Below are 26,633 nucleotides of genomic sequence, written 5' to 3'. Positions count from 1 at the left end.
AGATGTATAACCTGTGGGTTTATTTTTCCTATCAGTGCAAGATCCCCTCGAGTAAACACCATCTGTTTAAATCCGGGTCCTGGGGAGGGGACTTAGGGAACCCTGCTGTGGTTAAGAAGGCATCTTCCCTCCAAACGGGGGCCCTGTGTACCACTGACATCTTTCCACACTTTCGGCTCCTTGACTTCCATAAAGGGCTTTTCCACTCTTCCTTGCCCACAGGCTGGACGCCTTTCTTTGCATCATTTTCCTTCCTTCCTTATTCCGTCCATCGGTCTGATCTGAGCCAGTAGTGAAATGCAGTCTGTTTCTGCGAATTCACCCCCCTCAAGTTCCTCCAAACTGTTTGTAATTTACTGCTTGTGATTCTGGACCCCAGAAAATAGCCTGATGGCCCACAAGTGAAGGTTTGGAGAGACTCTGTCCTCCCTTTCTTTTCTCCCCATCTCTTTTTTTCTCTTCTCCATTTGATTTGGGTGTCACAAGTGCCAAACTGCTGCCGTAAAATGACTTGTAGGTGTTTAATGGCAAGTCATTGAGGAAGTGAATAAAAGAAAATTACAGCATTTGTGCCAGTGAGGAGCGAGGAGAACTGCTGAGCTTTTAACCAAAGAAAGTTAAATTTACCATTTTCTTAAAAGGAGTCACCTCTGTTTGACATCAAAGCGTCTTCTGTAATGCTTCGTAGTGAAATGGGCCACTGTGAGAAAGTCATGATCCAGCCCCTGTTCCGTGCTGGTTCTGTTTATCAAAACACACACACACAGATAAAACCCACATGTGCCTTCTGGATGCACTGTGGTCGGCTCTCCACCCAAAGGCAGCCAGCCACAGGCTCGCAGCAAACGGCGGTTCGATTCAGAAGAGTCCCCCGTTTCTCGGGGACATGTAGGGTTTTGAATTGAGAATCACTTGGAGAAGAGAGGAGTTTATCTTGGCTTGCCTAGTAGAAAGCTCAAATAATTCAACATCCAAGATTTGGGGAATTTTTCCTTTTATCCTCTTTTGTTTATGCCCCATCTTTAAAGAATGGTGTTTTGCTACCGTGTTACTCGTTTCCAGTGGGTATTTGGAGGTGGTCTGTTCCACATATTTAATCTTGCTGCTCTGCCCGTGGCTTTGGAGGGCTCTTGACTCTTTAGGGGAATTTCGAGGACTCTTGTAGTAGCTAACAGCATCTCCTGACAGTGACTTAGTTTATTATGCTAGTGCATTTTGGAGAAATTCATGGTATCAGAGAATTATACAACAAGGGGGATGCTTATGACTCTTTCTGGATTTAGGATTATGATATGGGGGTGGGGGATCTCAACACCACTGCGTCCTCTTGGTTAGAAAGTCAGGAGAACTATTTGCATACGCTCCCCAGATACAGAGAGGATTGTCAGCCTTATTCAACCACAAAGAGCTGTGCCACACATGCTGCCTGTAACAAGTGCAGAGGAATTAGTCTTAGTGTAAACTTACCCTTGAATGACATCTTACAGGGTACATGTTAGGAAAAGTTCAGAAGTGTCATATATCTCGTAGAAAACATAGACTCCATTTCTAATTAGAATCGTCATTTGCTTCGCTCCTAATTGTCGAGATCTTAGTTAACCTGAATAGCAAAACCAAACCCACAAAAGGTCATCGGAAACAGTTTCATCTGAAACAGGGAAGACTTATTTCTGGTACTTTATATTTAGAAAACCTTCTTTCTGTTTATGGAGAACATTTTAGTTCTATTTTAACATTTAGTTCTGTTTCCTTCATTTGACAGTTTATTCAGCACCTACTATGTGCCAGACATGATATTAGTGAGAATACACAGATGAACAAGCAAAAGTGCGCCCCCCCCAAGGAAGGCATGTCTGATAACTCACATGCTTGTATCTGGGATTTACAAGTAGAAGAACTGTGTTTTACAAGTGGAAGAACTGAGGCTAGGAAATTTGAGTGACTTGTCCAAGATGGCAACTAGTAAATATCAAGCCTGGAATTTTATCTAAAATCCTTTTAAAATTTATCTCTTGTTTTCAATGAGTAAGTAAAGTGTGTGGATCAAATATATTTTCTTTCTTTCTTATTTTTTTAAAGAAAAGTTATACTTTTTTCCAATTGATTTTTAAAGAGAAAGAGGAAAGGAGGGAAAGAGAGAGAGAGACAGAGACAGAGAGAAACATCAATTTGTTGTTTCACATATTTATGCATTCATTGGTTGAGTCTTGCATTTGCCCTGCTCGGGGATTGAACCCACAACCTTGGCGTATTGGGATGATGTTTTAACCAACAGAGCTATCTGCCCTGAGCCTGGATCAAATATATATACTGCTCACAAAAGTGAGGGGATCAGGGAACGTGCAGACACTCCAGTACTGTCAGCCTTTTGTATGGTGCATTTTCACCAATGAAATAAAAGTTGGTTTTGCACCTTATTTGCATAATCCAACAACTTTCTTTTACTTGTCGTTTGCTTTTCTGATGTTCTTGTTTAATTTTAAAAAAAATCAAATGCTTTTTTTTTTTTTTTTTTTTACCACTTGATATCCATTTTAAAATATCCCCTAATTTCTGTGAGCAGTATATTTCACCTTTGCCTCATTTCACATGTCCTGGACAAACACTCTGCCCTCACAGGACCAGGGTACCTGTGATTTCCTGAGAAACCCAGTCGTATTTGCGGAGTGCACCCCCACTCAGCCTTCCTCTTTCCTTTTCTGCCTCCTGTTTGTCCCTGCTAATCTCGACCATATGCCCCAACCTTGCCGTCTACTAGAACGCTTCCGATCCCTGGTTCTTCCTACAATCCATGCTGCATTTCTCCCTGTCTGGCTTCTTGTCTCAGTCACTGTCTTTATTCAGCTAAGCATGGACATCTCTTGGCCACTGAAAATTCTGCTTCAAAAACTTTGAAAATTTAGAACTTAATTGAAATATTTTTAAAGAAACTTACCCTTTAGTAGTTTTCATCTTTGTGAGTTTTGCATCTACCAGTCCCCTTTGTTTAACCATATCACTATCAACTGTCATGACCACTTCTTCTTATGTGTTATGCAAAAACTCTAGCCATTGAAGAATGCCTGCTTTATGTCCACAAGCACAAAACTTTCCTTAGAGCTAACATCTCTTTTATGAAGGAAGTCTGGGTAATAGGAACGCTCTTCCATCTAAGACACACCTCTTTCTTTCGGGAAGGACACCATCAGCCCTCGGCTTCCTCTCGGCTTTTCCGCTGACTCTGAAGCAGGTGCGTGGCGTATCTAAAGACCCAGTAGGGTGAGGAAGCACCCACCTCTTACTTTTTGCCACCACAAGAAAAGTTGGGTAAGATGGTTCACAGGGACTGTCTCCTTTTGAGTTTTTTAGACTGAGCCTTCTGACTTGACATTAAAGAAGGTCTGCCCTGCGAGATTATTATAAATATTTCTCCATGTTTTTTTTTCTTTTTTAGTTGAGAAGAGTCTAAAGGATAAGATGGTACTTAATTTGATACCAAGGGTTGAGGTCAGCACCTCTCCATTTGCCCTCCCCCTTCTTCGCCTTGTCCAGGGGCGCTCACTAAGAATATGCTTAGTGGATGAGTCCATGCAGCAGAAGAACCCTGCCTCTCTAAGGTTCAGGATGTGTTCTCTTCTCTCGCACAGAAGCGAGAGGCGAGCTTCTGCCTGGTCTTTCCACGTTGATCAAAATTTCCACTATAAATTAGAAACCCTCTTTTTCTTTATTTTTATTTTTTTTTAATTTTTTATATTGATTTCAGTGAGAGAGGAAGGGAAAGAGAGGGAGAGATAGGACCATTGATCTGTTTCTGTATGTGCCCCGACCAGGGATCAGCCCAACAACCTCTGCACTCCTGCACGATGCTCCAACTGGCGGAACTATCTGGCCAGGGCTAGAAACCCTCTTTTGAATTAAGGCAGCGATTTGTCACAGCTCTTATGGAACCACATATTTGGGACAAGCGTTCAACCTGTTATTTTATCAGTCTATTGTTTCTAATTCTATTAACAAGGGGCAGAACCCTAGATTCGGGATCCAGAATATTTCAAGGTTGAGTAGGGTTTGGAAGTGCTTACCAAAGTTTGGGAACATCCCATTGCGGGCATCACAGATGCTTTTAGGGAAGAGCCGGAGATGGAAAGTTACATGATAATGACTTGCCCTGTATGAAAGTTAGTTCCTTTTTAAATCTCTCAGACTGACTTATCTGTGTTTTTGGCAAAGCATGGAGAGGCAAGAGTATCCAGCGAACACTAGTAGTATTGTTTGACTTAGATGTTATTTCCATTTTTATAGTTACTAGCCATTATTGAAAGTGATAACGGTAATGAGATGCTTCCTTTCAAGATATTTCTCTCGAAGTAATATAGTGTATCAATTTAAGTACATGATGCAGAAGGCTGTGGCAGCAATTAATTATGTGGGTGACATGAGAAAAGTGATTCTTGGGAACCACTGGGGTAGAGAAATCCTGTTGAAAAATGCCGTTGCCAAAAACCTCATCTAAGGAGACGAGCCACAGACAGTCATATACAGTAGGCGGATGGCTTCCAGATGTGGAGTTGGAGGCTATGTTGGAAGCCTAGTAAGAAAGGCGAGAAAAGAACCCTTATGTGGCTTCTAATGTGCAGCATAGCCAGACACCCCATTCTTTCCACAGTGATAGTGTGTCAGAGCCCAGCTTTTCCTGAATGTGGGTGTTCTTCTTATCAGAGAAGGTGGGAAGTTCTCTTCCACGGGGAGAAGTGACTGTCATGTTACACTACAACATGGTGGCTTATTTTAAGTGTGCTCCTCAATCTCACTTGGTCGTGGATTGCTTTTGTCACTATGACCTGATAATAATGCTCTGTTGCAAATCATCTGTTCAGCAAGAACTCAGACTTTATTACCACACAACAGAATCTTTTCTGTGAATTAAGAATATATATCCCATCCTGACCGGCTGGCTCAGTAGTAGAGCGTTGGCCCGGTGTATGGAAGTTCCTGGTTCGATTCCCCATCAGGGCACACAGGACAAGCGTCTATCTTCTTCTCCACCCTTCCCTCTCTCTTTTCTCTCTGTCTCTCCCCCCCACACACACACTCCCCCATAGCCAAGGCTCCACTGGAGCCAAGTTGGTCCCAGCACTGAGGGTGGCTCCATGGCCTCCGCCTCGGGTGCTAGAATGGCTCCGGCCTCAACAGAGCAACGCCCCAGATGGGCAGAGCATCGCCCCCTGGGGGGCATGCCGGGTGGATCCTGGTCGGGTGCATGCGGGAGTCTGCCTGCCTCCCAACTTCTTACTTATGAAAAATACAAAATACAAATAATAGTAATAATAATAATAATAATCCCATTTCCTCTTTAACCCCATTTTCCTCCATTTTTACGACAGCTGAGTCGGTGGGCACTCTGTTGGTTTCTATCCACAGTCGTGCATACAGATTTTCCAAAGAGGGCTGCATTAGAAATAAGTCTATTAGCTAAGACGATCGTATAGTTAGCTCCCCACCTGAAATTTGTGGAGCACTTCGGTTGAGCTCAGATTACCTTGGAGCGGGCACAGAGGCACCTCTGCTTCAACTTCGGAACGGAAACTGGAAGTAGGATTCATTTCCCACATGCAGGAGCTGAGTGATAACCTAGCCGGAGAGAAATCATCTTAATCAGAGCACTCCGAGGGCTGCCAGGCAGTTCTTTTCAGAAAAATCTGTTGATTACTAGGATCTGACCCAGACCATTGCTGAGAGAAAGTTCATTTTATAACTTCATGATTTTCTTCCCTCCTGGTTTCTTTCTAACAGCCCTGCTTTTCTCTTTCACTTCCCAATTCTCAGCATCAGAGATTCGAGAGTCCCTTTTTATGGAGCGTATGCTAACGTGTTCTGTTAGGCAACATATTTATTACCTGAAGTGAAACGGCTCTTCACCGCCTGGCAGCCTCCTTAGCTTCCTTGCTAACTCTGTATTTCAGAAAGTCACCTCATGCGTTCTGTTGGACAATGGCTGTGTGTCGACCAGTAAAGAAAGAGAAATAGAGAGTGTGTGTGTGTATGTGTGTGTGTGTGCGCGCGCGCGTGTGTGCACGCGCATGGCTAATGAGCACATTTCCGCTTTTCATTTTCTTCAGATGTTCAGTGGCTTCCATATGTCTGCTGTGTGCAGCGCTGTTCATTCAGTTTGGCATTAGTAACCTTGGGGTTGCCTTTGATGGGGGACATGTGTATCCACTGTATCTTTCAGTAGTGTTTACTCCAGAGATCCAATCTGGAATTGCTTTGAGAGAGAGAGAGAGAGAGAGAGAGAGAGAGAGAGAGGGATTGAGAAAGAGAGAAGTGTGTACAGTATATGTGTAACTATCTCGGGGCACCCTTAACAGAAATGCTGGGCTGTCAAATGCCCACCTCCAAGAGGTGCTCCCTGCTGTGCTGGCTTTAGCTGGAGAAGTGTGCACGACGGTGGTGTGTCTGTGCTCTTTCTTGCCATCAATATACCTGTCAGATGTGGTCAAGTGGGTTTGAAGCTAGCCCCCTTGGCTTTCAGTTACAGTTTATTTTCTTTATGCCTCAAGTTAGGATTTGGCAGGGGTGTGTGTGTGTGTGTGCGCGCATGTGTGTGTGTGTATCTGTGTGTGTGTGTGTATTTCACAGAAGAGCAGCAAGAAGACCCAACACTACCTTGTTGTTCCTCAATGGACATTTTCATGTAGTTTGATCATTTGGGTGCCCACAAGAATATATATTCAATGTAGAAAGATCTCTCATCTCTACAGACAAGCAGATAAGACTGCAGATTTCATGACTGCTTCCTCTTTTCCCTGGAGATGGCACATTTGTACCGTCGTCAGTCACTGTGGAGTTAACGACAGCTGGCTGGAGCTTGTGACCGCCACAGCAGAGAAGCAAGCATTAGTCAGTCTGGTTAGTGCATCTCCACTGTGGTCCTCCTCCCCACCCCTGACAGCACTCCCCGCGGAGGACTGCTCTTGTGTCTTTCTCAGGGGCAGGAAGGTTTGCTACTCAACAGGCCGAAGCACTATTTCAGCTCTTGTGAAATCGGCGCAAACCACCATATATGTTCAGAGAGACCATCCTTGCTTTGTGTTTTCGTTATTTGCGTGGTTCTGCTCAAACTGGAAACCTTCGCTGTAATTAAGCAGTACTTTTATTTATATTGAAAAGTATGTAAATTGTTTGCCTAGGACATTCTCTCCAGTACCCTTGGAAGAGTTGCAAATCCTCTTGCTTGTATAAAATTAAAGACCAGTAAGATGACACTCAAGTAGGATGAGAGGCAGTTTCACTGAGCTTAAAAGGAAATCTTCCAAAGGCTTTCATGGCTTGTAGAAAATCAGAAGCAGACAGCGTCCTCTGTACCTACAGCCTTTTCTGAGGAATGGTTACACGTGCTGGGGGCGTGACGCTGTCGGCCTGTAGACCTGCCAGACTTTGACTTCAGAGATTATTGTTCTCCTAAGACAAAACACGTACAAAATGGTACTGGAGAAGATAATAAAAAATGGTGTGTGGTATACTTTTGTACACGGGGAGAGTGAAATAGGGACTGGGAAGAAGGGAAGACAATTCTTCACACTTTTCTTTATTCCTGAGTTTGTTTGTTGTTTGTTTTTGCTCTACCCCACCACACTTTCCTTAAGTAAGATGAAATTATTGACCAACACCACTAATTTTTTTCCCCTGAAGTTAACTGTTCTTGATTTTTTTTTTTCACCCCCCCAACAGCACCATCATCCATTGCTTTGGTCCAGGCTAAAGAAGTTACCAGATACAGTGTTGCTCTAGCTTGGCTAGAACCAGACCGGCCCAATGGGGTGATCTTGGAGTATGAAGTCAAGTATTATGAAAAGGTATTACTTGAATGATCAAGGTTTCTCCCTCTCTTCCTTTCTTTCCTTTTCTCTCTTTTCCACCCTCCTATTTCCCCTCCCTGTCTCCTTTTCTTCTTTTATGTCTAGATTATGGCTAGTTATAAATTCTGGAGTTACAGTAAATCTCAAAGCTAAATGTATTTTGCTTTCTAATAAAATCAAATAATAAACTGTATGTATTAAATTGGTTATCTTAAAAAAAAAGAAAAAATAAATGCATTCTTATATACCCATCTTTTTTCTTTCTAGTAATAGACATCAAGATAGCTAGTTCTAATATATAAACCTGTTATCAGGAGAGTGAATCATAAAAGTTGAAATAATGATCTGTTTGAGCAGATCACTGCTGTTCAGGATCAAGGTGTGGCTTTTGATGACTTTTATTAGAAAATCAGGGAAGAAAATTTTCATTCTTCTGCTTCTTAAAGTTATAGAAAGGCATTATTTTTACAAATAACTTGTCTCTCTTAGAGGACAGAATTCTGAAGAGACCTATTTGCATTTAAGGTTGCCTAGAAAATGAGCAATTGTCTTCTCTTTCTTTTTTAAAGATAATCATTTAGTCGCTCCCTTATTAAAAGCAGAAAAGGGACAAGATCTTTTTCATTGAAACCAGATTACAACATTTTTGACATTTTCTAGACAGAAAGTAGAAAAGGCAAGGGACCTTTCTACAGTTCTTTCTGTTAAATTCCTGGCTGTGGAATGAGAAAAGCCACCAACCATCGTCTAATGTTCTTTCCAAAAAAGATTATGAGTTAAGATCTGAATATACTCAGTGTCAGCAGTGATCAGACAAGAATTTCAACATCTAAGAAGTAATAAAAGTACTTCTAACATTAAAGAGTTTGTCAATCTTCATTTTCTTTTAACTTCTTAGTAGACTGGCTTGGCTTCTTTAATTTGGTGCCTGGAATAAGTGGAGGATTCACTTTGTCATCTCCCTCTATTTCCTCTTTTCGTTTGTAGGATCAGAATGAGCGAAGTTACCGGATTGTCCGGACAGCTTCCAGGAACACAGATATCAAAGGTCTGAATCCTCTGACTTCCTATGTTTTCCATGTTCGAGCCAGGACAGCAGCCGGCTATGGAGACTTCAGTGAGCCCCTCGAGGTCACAACCAACACAGGTAACTAGTTCTGAGGTTCTTTTTACCAGTCAGGGCGAGACCGACTCCAACAAAATCCAAGGAGCCATACGTAATATTTGGTTAGACAGACATTTTGTTGTGATGAACAGTGCCTCAAACTTAGAAAACCTCATGCTATTTAGAGAAGAGCATTTAAAAATAATATTAGCTAGCCTGCTTTTTCATGTGATTGAAAAAATGTCTATTTTTTCTCTTGTTTTCAGCATTCTATAACCTATGAGAAATGAGACCGCTAAACCAATGGATAGTTGCATAGCTATCTTAAAATAAGATAGGAAATCTTCCTTCTGGGAAGATTAGAGAAGGGGCCAATTACTTTTTCTTTCTTATTTATTTCTAGAAATCTTTTTAACTAAAGTCAAACCAGTTTTTTTTTTAAACCTTTTTGGACAAATATATCAACTCTTTCAACATTGTGAGTCAGACCAACAGGTTGATTGAATCAAAACCGTTAATGGAAAGCATACCCATCAATAAGCAGGTTGCATAAGTTATCTCCACCTCCGTAATTGAGTTAACAAAATTCAGGCTACCTGATTAGAAGATAGTGGGGCAAACTTTTCAACATCAGTCCTAGGAAGTCATTTTAACCACACATTATTAAATAAAATAAGATTAAAAACAACAAAATAAAAAATAATAAAAAACAGAAGAGACGGTATTCCAGAATTGAATCCGAAAGGGTTTGACATTCTTTGTGATTACTCTGGAAGCCTTCAAGGAGGAAGTTGCCTTACAAGTTTTTGATAGTTTTGGGAGGGAGAGGAACATTCAAAATTGCTTGTCCTCTCTGAAATCCCCTACTAAGGACTGCAGCAGATTTTTATGTAAGTATTTGGGCTGACAATGGAAAGAAAAAGAAGGAACAAATAACTGAGTGGTAATGTTTACCATGGGGTTTAATAAGAATCTTCTGGTTGAGCTTCTGCATACAATTATGGAAAGGATGCCCTTGTCTCATTAGGGCTGCCTCAGAAACGCTGTGGCGTGAATACTTAACGAGGCTGTGAGCATGCTGAAGGGCTTCAGAAGTTTGAAACCCGTGACCCAGTCAGATGCGCTACCCTTAGGACCTTCCCAGAGGTGATCCTTGTGTGCCTTGTCATTGCCAGTGCCTTCCCGGATCATTGGAGATGGGGCCAACTCCACCGTCCTGCTGGTCTCGGTCTCCGGCAGCGTGGTGCTCGTGGTCATTCTCATCGCTGCCTTTGTCATCAGCAGGAGGTAAGCACCAGAAGCGGCCTGCCGAAACCCCCCTCCCTTCCCACTTTTTATGAGGGAGCTTTTTGTCCCCTCCACACAAAGCTGAGACTTTGATTAGCATTATAAACACGACATTTGCATCTCAAGTCCCCTTCTCTTTGCTTTGATCTCCCCACACCCCTCCTGAGGCTGCCGGCTGGACCCCGTGGCGGTGGTGGTGGTGGTGGCGGCAGCTCTCAGAGTGGAGAGCTTGGAAAGACCCAGCTAATTCCAGGAAACCGACCTAAAAAGCAAGCCAGTGGGAGATTTCTAGATACTCTAAGCTGCAAGGTGTGACATTTATATGTCTCTTAAGCCTGGACTTACTGCCAAAGGCAAAAAAGGAAAAGCCATATAAAACTTGGGACCAAAATTTGTACTCTGCCATTTGTCAGCTAAATTACGTAACCTCTTTGGGTCTTTGTTTTCCTTTCATAAAACAGGGGTAATAATATTCGCCTGAGGGCGTTATTGATGGGAGAGTTTTGATAGGCCCCGTAGACAATAGGGCTCACAGTAGGCGCCTTGGCACTTCCAGACAACACCCCTGGAGCACATGGTGGGTACAGCATTGTCCTTGGAAACATCTAACGCAGTAGATTAATAATTCCCTACAATTTGATAATCTAACTTGATACTTTAAAAAACAATCTAGAGAAGAAAGAACTAGAAATGGTTTGGCAGCATGCTCCTTTGAAGCAGTTTTTCCTATTGTGGTGGCCTCCAGCTACTGAGGAGGGCTTCCTGGAGCCCCTGGAGGAGTGGGGGTGGGCGGGGACAGCTGGTCTTCCGCACGGGTGCCCACGTGTTCTCCTGCGAGAGGAGCTGCCCTCCTCTGACCTTCACCCCTGTCCCATCAACTGTTTCACAGGTGAGGCTTTTAGGGGGGGGGTGGGGATTAACATGCACAGGCACACTCAAAAATGCACAGTATATAAACGTTTTCACATTGTGGATGAGAAAAAGGGTACGCAGAAAAATGCAGTGCTTCGTCCAGGGTCATTCCAGTGTCCTAGTGGCGAAGGTTCGCTGGGACCCCCGATAGCCATGCTCGGCTCTCAGGCTACTGTTCATTACCTCTCTCTGCCTCTTCTGTTGGTGATCTCACTGATGTCACAAATATGCCTCTGGCTGCTTCCACGGTCTGGGCAAGCCACCATGCCTTCCCTTCACTATGGTGATGCCTTGTAATTAAGGAGATGATTGTATATCAGACTTTGCCTGGATATGGTCTCAGTTGTCACATATATTTATTAATATCATGTCTCCACCTTCACTTTCCAAAATGTCCGAATATATAGAGATCAATTATGGTCACTCATGGTGTGTGGGCACCTATGTTTGACATCCTGTTAATGTCTTTTTGGTGCAAAATCTGTAGCTAGCTGAGTTTGATCAGACAGAGCAGCGAGTTTTATTTTGAAGATGCTAAATCTGCCGCAAACCCTATCCTTGTTGTGATAATGCACACATACATAGATGCAGGCCTGGACATCCTAAGTAATGGTACGTTTCAGCCTTTGGAAACTTCAGCTGGCCTGAACAGAGTGGGGATTTCCAGCGTGCTCGTCTTCCCTGGCATCGACTTGAGAAGTCAGTCAGGACGGGTTTCTTTCATGTCCGTCGCCATTTGATTTTGTGTGATGTTCAGAACCACCTGAGACAAACAGCACTTGTTTGCAGAAAGCGGGTCTCTTCTTGTGTCTTGACCTTCCCTCCAGTGTTGGCTGCAAGCATTTTCTAGTTCTAGTCCAACTTTCCTCTAGATTTACCTTTTTCCAAAAATATTTAAGTTGCCCTGAATATAACAGTCCAACCAGAGTAGTTAGAAATAAGTCACCTCATTATAAATTTCTCTTGGAGGCTCTGTTTGAATCAAAAGAAAGGAACAGGTAATGCATGCAGGAAGACAAGTTTATTAAAAGCCATAGCTCTAGAAAATAGAGTCGCAAGCCTGATGACTTAATTCCCTTTCTGCTTTTATTGATCATTTATTATTTAAGGCAGGATTGATAGCAGGGTGCATCGGATTTCCAATTACAAGTCCCCACCTTAGAGAATTGAGCTTGTCGAGTTACCCAGCGATGATTCCTGTCCCTGCTTCCCCATTAAAAAAAAAGAAAAAAAAAATGTCACTTCCCAAGGCTGATAAACACTGCTCAGTGATTGGTCCTCAATGGATCACTTTTTAGAAAATGAAATGCCAACCCCTTGCCCTTCTATCGATTCTGCTTCAGTATCGGCCATAAAGCTGTCACGGCAAAGGCTGCCTGGAGCCAGGTAGTTGACAGGTTTTGCCGGGGCTGGTGCACACTCACCTGGTTCTCCTGCGTGTGCTCTGTCATGTTTGACCACAGATGTTTAAATGGGACAAGAACTGTTGAAGAGAGAGGAGACAGGTAGCATAGATAAAAGCCTGGCCCATGCTTTTAGTGAGAGTACGAGTGAAAGGTGGTAAGTGGTACCCCACCCCCAAAATAATCTTGCCACACTGCACCAGCAGTCCAAGAAAGCAAAACAGATAGGACTCCCTTACCTGCAAAGTTAAGGGGCTGCTTCTGGCTTCGGAGAGCCACATAATGCTGATGGCAGGAGGGATCCTAGAGGCAGACCCCTTGCCAGGGGATGCCCCTTCTTGGAATCGGATTCCGGATTCCGACACTGCTGATAGCATAGGAGGTCTTAAGAGGTTGACGGGCAGGGACCCACAGGGTGAGACAAGTTTCAGTGCCTCTGATCACCTCAAAGAGAAAGTCTGTTTGGTGCTCATTTGTCATTAAAGAAAGAGGAACCAGCTTCAGGCTCACAGCTGCTATCTTACTAGATTTTTTTTTTAAGAGTAATTGTGTCATTTATTTCATCACATTTGCTTTACACTAAGACTTCTGAGCTTTATTTAGGCAAACCAGAGTAATCTTTATTTCAATGAGAAGAGCCAGGTATTTTTATTTTGGGTTTTTTTGTTTGTTTTTGGCGGGGGGGTCACTACTTTGGATATGTAAACTTTTAGGGATCTCAGAGACACAGTCAGCCTACTAAGTTTATAAACTTCATATTTAAACTGATATGTTATACTCAGTATTCTGTATGTCTTTACCACCCGCATTATGTTAAGCAAATTAACTTACATTTTTAATAGGCACCTTTGATCAGTGTCTTCCTCATCACTCAAGCAGTATTTTAAGGAGTCTGTCAGTGTTGTGGAGACACAATTGTACTTGCTAACTGGGCTGTTCAAGGTGTAGCTCTCCATGGGCTGCTTGGTGTCCCTGGAAACTTGACTGCAAACCACATATGCACCTTCTCTTAGCAGAATGCATCGCCTCCCCAGTGTCCTATAGGTACATATTTGTAAGCCCTTCAGCGTAACTACTTCATTGGTTTTTGAAGTGATTTTTGGAAAGACTATTAATAGCGACATGATAAAATTCAATGATAAGGTCATAACCTCCAGGATTAATCAAATGTGTTAAAATTTTTCTGACACATCCCAAATAGTATTAATTTGGTTGCCTTAGCTTAGTGTGTCTTCCCCAAATAATACTTCACTGCTCATGAAAAACCCTTGTTCCAAAGCACTAGAACACAAGATGATTCTCTTTTCTAAAGGACATTCTGGTGATCAGAGACAAGTGTGTGTGATAACCAGGAATAAACTGCTTTGATACTGATTGGTGATGGTCACTAGCAATAGTGGGTTTCCACTTACATTGGGGTTATCAAGTAGTGCACCCCTAAATTAAGAAACTGAAGTGAATTGACTTTAAGAGAAAAATGAACTGTCTAGGACAAAATTTGTGAGCGAGTTACACTGTTTCCTCTGGTTTAGGAAACTGCGGAATTCTAAGACTGTCATCTTGTATGTTAATAACTTGAGGACTAGGGCGGAAGTTAAACAATGAACTGAACCAAAGTCACACAGCCAGTTAGTTGCTTGATCAGGAAGGGAGTCCATTTCTCCTGATCTCCAGTAGATTATTTTGATGTCTTCTTAACTGAAAATTTGACCTACATCCAAAGCGAACACCAACAGTCCTACCGAACAAACATTTTAAGAATCTGCTCAGTGATGTTGGTAATATTTGTAATCTGTGAATTAATGTGCAAGCCTAATGCATACTATAAAGCCAGGCTTTGCAAGTCGGTTTTGTCTTCTGAGGAAGGTTTAAGATTTTCCACTTTCAAGCTAACTGTTCACAGAATGATGAAATGGCGACCACTCGGTCCCTACCTGCTTTTCCTTGGTGTCCTCATTGGAGTGTTACAATCCCATAAGAATGAATACGCTTAAATGGTAACCTAAATCAGCTCTGATGGAGCCACGTAAATTTATACAATTAGTGGGCAGATGGTACTGTGAGAACATTTCTCAACAACCTTCGTGCAATCGTATGGTTCAATTCCAGTCATTTAAAAATGTTGTTCATGAAGAACATGTAGACATCATTTGGTGCAAGAACAACGACAGCTGAAGGAAGGGGAAAAGGAAGGATGGCTGCTGTGAGTCATCATGGGTGATGCCACGGAATGCCAGGAAGAGTCCTCCTGGAGCTGGGCTAGTGGTTACCCTGTTTCGTCTCCTTTAATCTGCACTGTAGCTGAATAACGTACCAACTTTTTTCTAATTAGTTTTAAAACAGTGCACCACATCAATCAAATCCATCCACCTGGTCAGGAAAGTTAGTATTTTAATAAAAGCGGAGTTTCTACTCGGCTCAGCCCCCTGTCCCTCCTCTGTGTGGTTGATTTTATTGAGAATAGTCAAGGGACCAGGATGGACACATTGGGAGGGCAGCGCGGAGCTTCCCGCTGTTCTTCCCGTTCCTCGAAAATGTCTGTTAATACCTTTATTCCACCTCCTCTGACAGAAGGAGGGCTTCGCGCAGGGCTTTCGAAGTCTCACCTGCAGAGGGGCCCCTTTTATCTAACTCCTGCCCTTGAAAGAGCCCGTGTTCCCTTCTGGGGCATTCGCTAACTGACCGCTCCCCTGCCTGCCTTTTGTAATCAGCTTGCTCACATCTCAATAATCAGAAAATCTTCAACAAAGGTTTCCTTCTGCCGTTCAGGTGATCTGCCTCGGATGGCATTCCGAAGTTAGCACATCTTGAGGCTGTGTGGCTTCCTCCGGGCTCCCAATAATATGCTTCAGTGGGCTTTCTTTCTGGGGACAATAAAAGCCACATTGTCCTTCCTGGAGACAAGGAGAAAGGGTCATCAGGTGGCAAAGGTAGAGCAGGACGGAGGCATTTTAGTTTTCAAGGTATTATTAAAAAGCTAATAGGCTGCAATTAGCCTTTGAACAGTAATGCCAGTGTTTCTTTTTCTGCGTTCCCTGGACTCTTGTAGGGTAATACCCTCCAAGTCACAGTCCGAAGGAAAGAAGTTTCGCCTCTAATTTAATTCCCCCTCTATGTTCAGAAGTCTGAAGAAGGGATGGACCTACCAGCCTTATAATGAATGATCCCCCTGCCGTTTCGCATTTCCTCTGACTTTGTAGATATTTAATGAACGCGCTTGATTTAAAACAGATAACTCCACCCCTGGGCCGCTTGGGGCCAGTTGTTGTTTTTATTGGTGCATACTAGAGTTTTTGATGAACTCAGTGACACTTTAAAGTTGGTACCAAAGCTGGATTGCTTTGTGAGTCCTCGCCACCCCCACCCCCCCACCCCCGCTTTGTTAAAAGAGAGACATTCAAATCAATATTGGAGATCTGAAGTGGTTTAAAAGATATACTTGTAATTTTAGATTGTGCTTTTAGGAGCTCTGATAAGATACAATCTCCTAGGCTGGCAGGACCCTATCACACCCTTGGGAACGCAGCCACGAGTTTCCCTGACAGAAAATGTTGTTTTCATAGTCCCTGACTTAACACTCTTAGATTTCCGTGAAAAGGGGAAGGGTGGAGGGGGCTACATCTTTCCTACCAATGTTTGTTTGCAGGCTGTTGAAACCTGTTCGGTTTCCTCCACGAAGCAGTGGATTCTGAGGGCAGAGTAGAAAACAGTTTAAGGGGATTGACTGATACAAAATGTAAAATCACTCATAATTAACTCTCATGCCATCACAGAACGTCATCTCCACTATGAGAGGTGTGTGAAGTGTGAACTGGATCAGGGTAGACACACTCCAGTACTAGCAGAGAGGGTCATGGGTGAAGCACTCACCTGCTGCCCCTGTTCCCTCATCTTCACAGTGGGACTCAGTGTATGTCTGTCTGTCCGATTGCTTTCAGAGGGTTGCTGTGAAGGTGCCATTAAATAATAGATGTGAAGGTGTTTAAAAAGTTAAATATGGGGCCTGGCTGTTTGGCTCAGTGGTAGAGCGTTGACTTGGTGTGTGGAAGTCCCGGGTTCGATTCCCAGTAGGGCACACAGGAGAGGCGCCCATCTGTTTCTTCACCCCCCCCCCTCCTTTCTCTCTATCTCTCTCTTCCCCTTCCGCAGCCAAGGCTCCCCTCCCGCAGCCAAGGCTCCATTGAAGCAAAGGTGGTCCGGGCACTGAGGACCGCTCCGTGGCCTCCGCCTCAGGCTCTAGAATGGCTCTGGTTGCAGCAAAGCAATGCTGAGATGGGCGGAGCATCGCCCCCTGGTGGGCTTGCTGGGTGGATCCCAGTGAAGTGCATGTGGGAGTCTCTCTGCCTCCCTCCCCACATCTCACTTCAGAAAAATACAAAATAAAATAAATAAGTTAAATGTGAAGTAGAAAGGCAAGCTATTATTTGGGACTGAATTACACGTACTTTACCACTAACGCTAGTAACTGGGTCTCTGTTTACTAAGCTGCTTCCTGCTTTGCCAACAGTTAGGGGAGGAGACAGTATATGTGATGAGAGCTCTTTGAAAAGTTAAATGCAGTGTAAAAGTGCAAGGTATTATTATTTGCAAGGGAATTATACACACGGAGGAACATCTGTAGGCTCGGAGGGTCTGATTGTGGAGCCGGCTCTGGCGTTGCTGACAGCAAAAGGCACGGGGTTGAGAAGCCTGGAGCACGTGACCCTGATGGGGACCCCGCTCTCCGCGCTGCCTGGCTCCTGCAGGTTGCCATTGTTCTCTTTTTTCGTGATCATCTGCCCATCTCCACGTGCTCCCAGTCAGGGGTGTGAGTAACCTGTTCTGACAGGACCATACTGCCCAGAAGCATGGTGGCCTTCAGGGAAACTTTTGTCACCTCAGAGCCTCAGTTTTCTCATATGTATCAACAGTCTTGACTGATCTCCTCTTTAAAGCTCTGAGAAAATAAACTCCAATGACAACTTCACATTTTTGACAGAAACATCAATGTACCCATTGTACTTACTAATTTGGGTTCATCTTCCCAAACTAGAGAAGAGCTGTAATACCAAGCTGATTTGCTGACTCATTTACATGACATGTATGCACACATATATACATAGGTACACACAGATACATATATTATGTATTAAGATTAGTGGCTCAAGATTTATATATACTCAAAATTTCTGATTCCCAGGACTTCATAGCAAAGCCGGATCTCAGGCTTAGAGGGTATTTGGAGCAGAATGAGTGCCAGCTGCGAGACCATACATCATTCTTTGGAAAGAGAATTAGACTACAAATGGAAACTTCTCATTTTCACTTTTGCAAGTTTTCTGCAAATTCTTGAGGAATGTAACCCAGTACAAAGCAAATATTTGCCCTTGAAATTTCCATTAATAATTGAGGGTTTTGTATGCAGCAGCTGAAACCAATAACCACGAAACTATTGTTTCAAGAATATCAAATAATATGATAATAAGCCACCTATCACATACTGAACATTATTGCCATTTGATTTATGCAACACTCATCCATGGAACCTTATTTTAATTTAGAGCACATATGGGAAAATTAGCCGATAAATTTATAATCTATTTTCAATAATACACATTTCTTCTGTGGATTGGAAATTATAATTATATTATAAAATATTTCCTTTTATCACCTCAATTTAATACAGGTGGTTAGGAGCAGAGACTGCATTTCGACTGCTTGAGCTTGAAACCCTTATTCACTACCAAGATGACAAGTTATTTTATTCACCTTGTTAGTTCACTTCCCATAAACCTCAATTTTCTTCTCTGTGAAATGTACACAGTATATCTATCTGACATATCACAGTAGCAAAAAACTTATGGCTTTCAGCTTTTGAAAAGAATTTTCTTTTAAATTTTTAATAGGCGGAGTAAATACAGTAAAGCCAAGCAAGAAGCGGATGAAGAGAAACATTTGAATCAAGGTACAAAAAATTCATTAAACGTTAATTTTAGAAAATATCTTCTATTTTCAGTTTAGAAATGTCTAAATAATATTTACATGGCTATTCTTGTTATATTGCTTTTATAGAATTATCTGAATAATGTACGTCAGGGTATCAGACTGAATCAGGTTATTGGGGATTCTTGAAAGTTAGATTAAAGGTGAGGGTCAAGAAAATTCTTTTAGATTCTTTTGCTTTTTTTCCTTCTGTTATACTCCACCCTGAAAGGGTATTATTGGTCTAATTGGTTCATTTTTGTAGCTGGGTGGCAGGATTTAACAGATAACAATTCTATTTTTTTTTTTTTTTCATATTAGAGGGCAAAATTATGAAGAAGAAAGAATAAGGAATTGCACTGTAATTGCTATGCCCCTTCCCCAAACATACAGAATTCAGGACCATCAATAAATATTTCTTTAGTGGATTCTGGTTCTTTTGATCCAAATGGGGTTAAAAGGATAAATTCAAAGAATTGCTTCCGGAATGACCCGAGCAAGAGAGAAGACTCTTAACTGGACAGAGGCTGATATTCTTCAGGAACACTGCTCAGTAGAGACTTCTGCGATGATGGCCCAGTGCTCCATATCTGCACTGGCCAATACACTGGCCACCACTCACGCGTACATGTTGACCACCATCCACATGTACACGTTGGCCACCACCCACGCGTACTATTGAATACTTGAAACGTAGCTAGTGCGAATGAGGAAGTCAATTCTAAGTTCTATCAAATTTTAACTAATTTACATTGAAATAGTAACATGTGGCTAATAGGTACCTCTTTCCACAACACTGGGAGGTAAAGGAAGGAAGAGTGAGGCTAGGGGTAGGAATAACAATCTTGAGAAAGATTTTCTTAGTTGGAACATTTAAAGTGATAAAGGATATGATGTACCTGACAATGTTTTATCTGTTCACCTCATTTCCTTTCTAAAACTGCTTTTTAATTTGCATAATACACACACACACATACATATGTATTTAAAAACAAAAATGTGTGTGTGTGTGTGTGTGTGTGTGTGTGTGTGTGTGTGTGTGAGAGTGATGAGGACAGGACTGACAGGCCTGGCAAATCAAAGGGGTTTGGCCATTCAGTACTTTACACCCTTGAAGTGCCCCAAGCCCCAGGAGCTCAGGCAGGGAAAGGCGGTGTGAATGCTCAGTAGAAAGTTCCCAATGATTACTAGTGCATCTCCCAGCTGCTCCAGAGGTCACATTCTGCATTATGGCTGGCCATCTCACACTTTCTGGTATTCAAACAATGCGTGATGAGCCTACATTTCTCCACTAAAGCATCCAGGTGAACTTCAATGGCTGCTTTTCCCCAGAATAATCAATTAACGGATATTATTGCTCTTGTCCATTTTAACCTGGGTTTAATCTTAGTTTGTTAATTGCTGGTCGCATATTTAATTGGTCCAGATATTGGGCAAAAGGTGACACTATGTAGATAAGGCCAGTTGAAAAAGAAAGTCCTTTTGATCTTCCCTAAAGGAGGACAGCTGGGCATAGTGGGTGGGAAGGCGTGAAGGACTGATGAGGCCAACAACAGTCAGCTGAACATTTCCTGATAGACACTCTCATTTTCTCCCTGCGGTGATTTGTTGTTTTTTTTTTATTTGCCCTTAAAGATATTCAGTGGGACTACAGCCTCCTAAATAGCTAACAATTCTTTGTTTATACACTAATGAAAACTAGAGCAAGAATTTTACCACTATGGTATGTCTACGCTAAGTATTTCTCTTATGCTAAGAAAACGCCTCCTGTGCTAAGTTTTTAGACTGGGACAACTTAAGTTTATCAGTGGCTCTCGCGAAGTGTTTGGTCACCGTATCGCATGTTTATGGCTCTAGGTGTTAGAACTTATGTGGACCCCTTTACATATGAAGATCCCAACCAAGCAGTTCGAGAGTTTGCCAAAGAAATCGACGCGTCCTGCATTAAGATTGAAAAAGTCATCGGAGTTGGTGAGTGTCTGAGTGTCTTGTCTAAGAAGCATTCAGTCTGATTGCTTTTTGTGATCACGTTATGATTCACGTATGATTCGCATATGATTATATAAATACATTTGAGTATCGTGTATGTATATGCATATATGTAAATATCTGGAAGCGTGAGATTCCCATACTCTATGTTAAACCCCAGCAGGGTGCCTGGTGTGTAATTAACACTCAACAAATGTTTGCTATTACCCTTTCATCTTGAATGCGCTTTGGGTCCATAGTCAACTATCTCTCTCTCCCGAAGGTGAATTTGGTGAAGTCTGCAGTGGGCGTCTCAAAGTGCCTGGCAAGAGGGAGATCTGTGTGGCCATCAAGACGCTGAAAGCCGGCTACACGGACAAACAGAGGAGGGACTTCCTGAGCGAGGCCAGCATCATGGGACAGTTTGACCACCCAAATATAATTCACTTGGAAGGCGTCGTCACCAAATGTATGCGGGTCACTCCCTTTCACAAAGCCAAGTTAGAAGTTACTGGCAAATTAAACACACATTTTCTTTCCAGGGAAATGACAGATGGAGCAGACCCACTGATTGCTAATAGGAGGAAATCAGTATAGGACAAGTCATTAATCTTGTAGTCAGCTCTAAATGGGTCTACGGTTTAGGCTGATACCACTCTTTCCAAGGCCGCTTGCGGGAGATTTTTAGGGAAATTAATACCGCAGATTTTTGGTATGCCTTGCCATCTTTCAAGTCTTTGCTAGACCCAACTGGTTGTCACAGGGTAGGCGCAAGCAGATGGTAAACAAAATAAATTTTAAATACCTTTTATATAAAACACAACAAAACCTCGCCACACCTTGTGCTTGAGGCTTCAGCTCCAGATGCAGGGAGTGGATCTCGGGAATCTTTATGAGATTGGGGATTTGCTTGTCTGCTCTGCTTGATTTATGGCTGCTGCAGTTCAGCACCCAGTGACAGGAACACCTGGTTGACTTTCCTTTTTAGCCCATTAGAATTCCCTGAGCCCGCGAACCATGCTTCAGTTAAAATACAGCACAGCTCAACAGATGTATTTTTGCAAAGCAAACCCTGAATGCGTTGGTACGGCTGGCTAAGACCAACTTCTTAGGAGCCACACGGACAGTGCAGCCAAAGTGGTTATTACTGAAGGACACTTTGTTGCAGGAGCCTTAGTACCTATTATAGTCCCGACAAGTCAAGGGGCTTTGTAAGCCTGGGGCTGTGTCTCCAGGAAGGCCAAGGTGCCTCGTACTTGGTTCAAGGTGCCTGGGAAGTGCACCCCCAGTAGGTGAAGGGAAGGAGAAAGGGGAGAGTAAAGATCAAACTTTAGCCATTAGCCCTGGGGCAGAGGGTCGAGTATGGCAAAGGGCATAACATCTTTAAGAAGAGAAGATGTGGTCACTAAAAAGTGAGAACATATACACTAGCTTAGAGGTCCTTAAACTTAAACGAACGTCGGAATCCTGGAAGGCTGGTCAAAACAGTTTCCTGAGCTCCATGCTCCGAGGTTTGATTCAGCAGGTAGGGTGAGGTTCATGAGGTCGAATTTCAAGCTCTAAGGTAAGTCACAGGTGCATGCAGCTCCTGGGACCACACTTGGAGGACCTTCATTTGGCCCGGGGACCAAAGACTCAACACCCACTCTCCTGCTAGTTAAGCTCGTGGCCTTGATTAGTTGCGCAATATTTCAGGTTCCTCATCTGTAAAATAGAGATAAAAATAGAACTTGCCTTACACGGTTATTTTTGGATGAATTATTGAGCGTGTGTAGCATAATGCTTCGCACAGTAAAAAAAAACAAACAAAAAAACAAAACAAAACAAACATTCCAAGTGTTAACTAGTGTTACTATGTCTTAAGAAGTACATCCTTTTCCATCTTCAGAATTCTTCAAAAAAGGAACTTTGGTGTGAAGGATATATAATTTTACACCTAAGGTGAAGGCTATAATTAGCACAGAATAGCTCTATTTGCTTTTTAAGATTAATTTTACAGACAGGATATTTTTCTGTTGCCTGTGGCCTTCGGGGCTGCCCAGAGCCCTTCACTACTTTAATTAAAAGATAACATTCCCTTTAAATACTTCTGCAGGTCCAGTTTCTCAAAAGGAGGCTCTGTTCAGCTCGGGGTGTTTTTGCTGCCGCAGACAGTGATTTTCACAGCACCTCCGTAGAAGAGAGAAGAAACAGGGCATCTTTGTGCGGAAGTCCCACCGCGCCTCTAAAACCCACAGCTATTACAGCTGTAACTGTTATAAACGACTGGGTGCATTTGCATAATGCAGTTGTCACTGAATTAAAATGATTTAAAATTTCCACCCAAGGAGCTGTCCCTCCCTCCCCACCTCTCTCTCCTCTCACCTAGGCCAGCTCCAGGGAAGGACCCACCCCCCCATCCATGAGCTCAGCCTAGGCCCATTTTATAAGCCTCTTTGCTTCTGGGGACATTCATCTTATTTCTGTTGTAGAGCTCATAAAAAGATTCTGACAAATGGATACTGTTAATAAGCAGAAAAAGGAATGTAGAAAAATCGTGAAGATGGTGCCAGCAGTCGGACGAGGGAGGTGTGAGGGTGGAAAGGTGGACTGGGAGAGTGTGAATTCATTACCAGCAGTTACTTGAGGAACTTTTTAAGTTGACAGGGAGGCTATAAATTCTCTCCACTACCCCCTGTGTCTTTCGGATTCTCTGCTCTCTTCTCCACACCTTCCCCGTGGCTCTGGTGGAAGAGAAGTAGGTGTTAATGTACCGTCAAGAGAGTCACCCTTTTTGCATGAGTTGACAGAGTATCATTTGATTGGGGCAGGTTACTTAAAACTCATTTAGATGCATTGTCTGGAAGACTGTGGTCACAGATGTAGAGAGTAAGTGAATCTGAGAGCACAGAGCTTCTTCCCGTGTGCACTGATGGAAGATGGAAGGGAGGACATGAGCTACCCCCTCCGGCCAAGGGCAGAGACTGGAAGTGGTTTGACACGTTCTTTGGTCTACACCCAGGTTCCTGCTTTTCCTGCCAGCTTCCATTCATCACTTGAAAATAGAATCTCCACGGTATTGGTTTCTAATCCAAAATGATTGCTTCGGGAAGATTTCTTTGACAGGACACCAAAAACACAATAAAAAAAATTGATAAATTGCACTTTGTTGACATAAAAAACGTCTGCTCTTCAAAATGTTTGCCTCTGAAACAAAAACACATCTCCTTTTTTTCCACACCAGAACAGAATCTATTCTGATAGGTGCTCTGGGTGGGAAATGTATTAGTTTAAAATAATTTGGTGGGGGGGCTTTTCAGCAGTGACATAGCCCAGCCCATTTCCCCAAAGTCCAAACAGTCCACAATTACAGCAATGAAAGTGAGAATATTTTTGATTTATCATCAAGCCAACATTTTATTTTTCTCCCAGGAGATCTTTTATGTTCTCTTTGCTCTAACCCATCCCTTAGTAAAATACTGAGGATTTACTCCCTATCCCCATCCTCACCTCCTTCCACAAATCCCCTTTAGAAAGAAGGAATTTCAGACCTTGAGTCCCATTGCCAACGATTAAGAAACTTAGAGAATGGCTCTTATTGCCTAAGGTCCTCGGAAAGAAAACCAATGTGAAATAAAAATGGTGTTTCCCGCACTTCCCCCAAATCTGACATTCATTTTGATTTCTTTGCCAAAAATAAAATAAAATAAAAAAGAAGGTAGAGTGGGAGCAAGAATGTTCTAACACTGAATTAAGATTGCTGTCTAGGATGAAATAATTTAAGGAACATTTTCTGTGATGTTGCTGCTGAGGTTGGTGGCTTAAGGAAACACACCAAATAAGTTTATTTATAGAAAGGAAAGGGGAAAAGAAAGGACACAGCTCCCGATCTGAACAAGATGAGGAAAGAAGTTAGTATTGCGCATGCTCGAACTTTTAGACGTGTCTGAGCAGGGAAGTGTTCACCATAGCTACTGTGTCCTGAAACTTGCGTTTTGCCAAATAAGTCAAATTAAAGTTGCTCTGTCCATTGATTCTGTTAGCATAGCGCAAGTTCTTCTGGGGGAAAAAAAAATAAATTAATTATCCTAAAGATTTTTTTTTCCCCCTTTAAACAAGCTTGTCCATTTATCTTCTTCCCCTAGGGCTTGAGAGAGCAATTATCCATTCATGTGCTCCCTGGATACCAGAGGCCACTTTAGTTAAAGACCTTGTCAACAAGCCACGCAAAGGGTTAACCTTCCAGATGGAATTTAAACCTACTCGTCTTTTTAATATTTCATTCCTTGCTCCCCACAGCTGAGGCATAAGCCTGGCTTGTTTTAATTAAATTAGATCGCATGAGACAGGTGTCTTGGCAGTCAGATCGTGCACAGCCCGTTTTTATCTCATTAACCGCAGTGCTCTTCAGGGTTTGTGTTTTTCTTTCGGCAAACTCTAGGTAAACCAGTGATGATCATAACCGAGTACATGGAGAATGGCTCCTTGGATGCATTCCTCAGGGTATGTGGCCACTTTATATTAAACCCAAGAATGCTGGTATTTACAAAACTCTTAACAGACTCCTTGCATGCCTTCTCTTTGGTGGTATTTTTTTTTTTTAATGGGGCAAAAGGAGAAGAGAAATCGAGAATGATGTGATTTTTAAAGACCATTAAATAATCCATGTGCAACAAGGGTAGTATTTGATTTATTCTTGTATTGTAGGGCTGTGTGAGCCATAGATCGATTACCAGTTGGATAATTTCCATCTAGCACAGGAAGCAAACCTAGCTTCTCAGATGTACTCACTTCCCTAGTGAATTAGTGACTTTGGTCAAAAAGTCCCGGAAATTGTGTTGACTTTGATTGCATACCGGATACAGATATCAAAAAAGATCCCAGTAATATACATGCTTGGTGAAAATTAATTTGGCCTAACGCTAATGAGATTGTTCCTTATTCCTTCACCATGCAGAAGAATGATGGCAGATTCACAGTCATTCAGCTGGTGGGCATGCTTCGTGGCATTGGGTCCGGGATGAAGTATTTATCTGATATGAGCTATGTGCATCGAGATCTGGCTGCACGGAACATCCTGGTAAATAGCAACTTGGTCTGCAAAGTGTCTGATTTTGGCATGTCCCGCGTGCTTGAGGATGATCCGGAAGCAGCTTACACCACAAGGGTAAGGAGGATTTGCAGTCTCTAGGTTTTGACTCTGATGAAACTGTTTCTCTCTTCTTACTTTGATAGTTAAGTGCTTTGTGTTGTTACAAGTTTCCTCACTCTTTAGGACCTCTTCATATCTGTGCTTTTATTTTCCAACCATGTTTCCTAGAGAGGGATTTTGGAATAACCTCTATGTTGTGTGACCACTTTACAAAGTCACAAGATGGAGCTTCACTTACTGTATTTTTCTACACTTAATTTTTCATTCTTTCCTTCCCTCCCTTCCTCCTTCTCTCTCTCCTTCATTCCTTCTTTCCTATTTGTTTTAATTTTTCTGTTTGGTTTTCTTATTGTTGAAGTAATCTTATTTTAAAGAAGGCAGAGCAATGTTTCTAGGTGGTTGGCTACTGACTCTGAGAGTGTATATACAGGATCTATAAAACATTTACTCTGTGCAAGGTTTTCCAGTATCTAATGGCCTTCATTTTACTACTGATAGATAAGTCAGGATTAAGGCACAGTTAAGAGTTATCAGTATCCAGTTAATGGCTGGACTATCTTAGCTGGCCCATCAGAATGTAAGATACTAATGGAATAAACACAGAATCATAGAACTTATTGGCCATTAGGGCTGACACTGTTATAATCAACATGAAGCAGACAGTCACCAGCCGTTCAGTGCTTACCATTTTGCACCTGCAATCCTAAGCATTGAACTTCTTTTCTGTTTGTTTGTTTGGTTATTTTTTTTTTCTTGTAGTGTTCAGTTTCTTGGGCTCTAGTTTTGATTTTTACACAGACCTTCTTTTGAATTCCTAGTGCATTCGTTTAGGAAAGAATACAACTTTATAAATGCTTAAGATCTTTTATTTTGTCCCACTTGTTAGAGAGAGACAAGTTAAAGGGGCCTTCTAGAATGATCCATTTACATAGATAAAACCTTAGCCAAATATTTAAGGAAGGCCGAGGCAGCACAAGTGTCCTTCTGTATGGAACACGTATAAATTTGATACACTGGGTTTTCAGAGTAAA

At 42.3% G+C, this 26,633-nt stretch overlaps 1 protein-coding gene across 2 annotated transcripts in view; it reads left to right on the top strand.

Moving 5' to 3' along the window:
• EPHA4 (EPH receptor A4) overlaps window positions 1-26,633 on the top strand; it is a 145,702-nt gene that overhangs the window by 102,768 nt on the left and 16,301 nt on the right. For both annotated transcript variants that reach the window (XM_066345026.1, XM_066345025.1), the window contains exons 6-13: window positions 7,708-7,832; window positions 8,823-8,982; window positions 10,116-10,227; window positions 18,428-18,486; window positions 20,361-20,474; window positions 20,755-20,940; window positions 24,892-24,953; window positions 25,408-25,617. In XM_066345026.1, the coding sequence (XP_066201123.1) occupies window positions 7,708-7,832; window positions 8,823-8,982; window positions 10,116-10,227; window positions 18,428-18,486; window positions 20,361-20,474; window positions 20,755-20,940; window positions 24,892-24,953; window positions 25,408-25,617 (1,028 nt within the window). The remainder of the gene's footprint in view (window positions 1-7,707; window positions 7,833-8,822; window positions 8,983-10,115; window positions 10,228-18,427; window positions 18,487-20,360; window positions 20,475-20,754; window positions 20,941-24,891; window positions 24,954-25,407; window positions 25,618-26,633) is intronic.

Source organism: Saccopteryx leptura, chromosome 7 (assembly GCF_036850995.1).
Source record: "Saccopteryx leptura isolate mSacLep1 chromosome 7, mSacLep1_pri_phased_curated, whole genome shotgun sequence".
Classification (NCBI taxonomy): Eukaryota; Metazoa; Chordata; class Mammalia; order Chiroptera; family Emballonuridae; genus Saccopteryx; species Saccopteryx leptura.
Note: the sequence above shows the minus strand (reverse complement) of the source record. Positions and strands in the feature narration are given on the sequence as shown.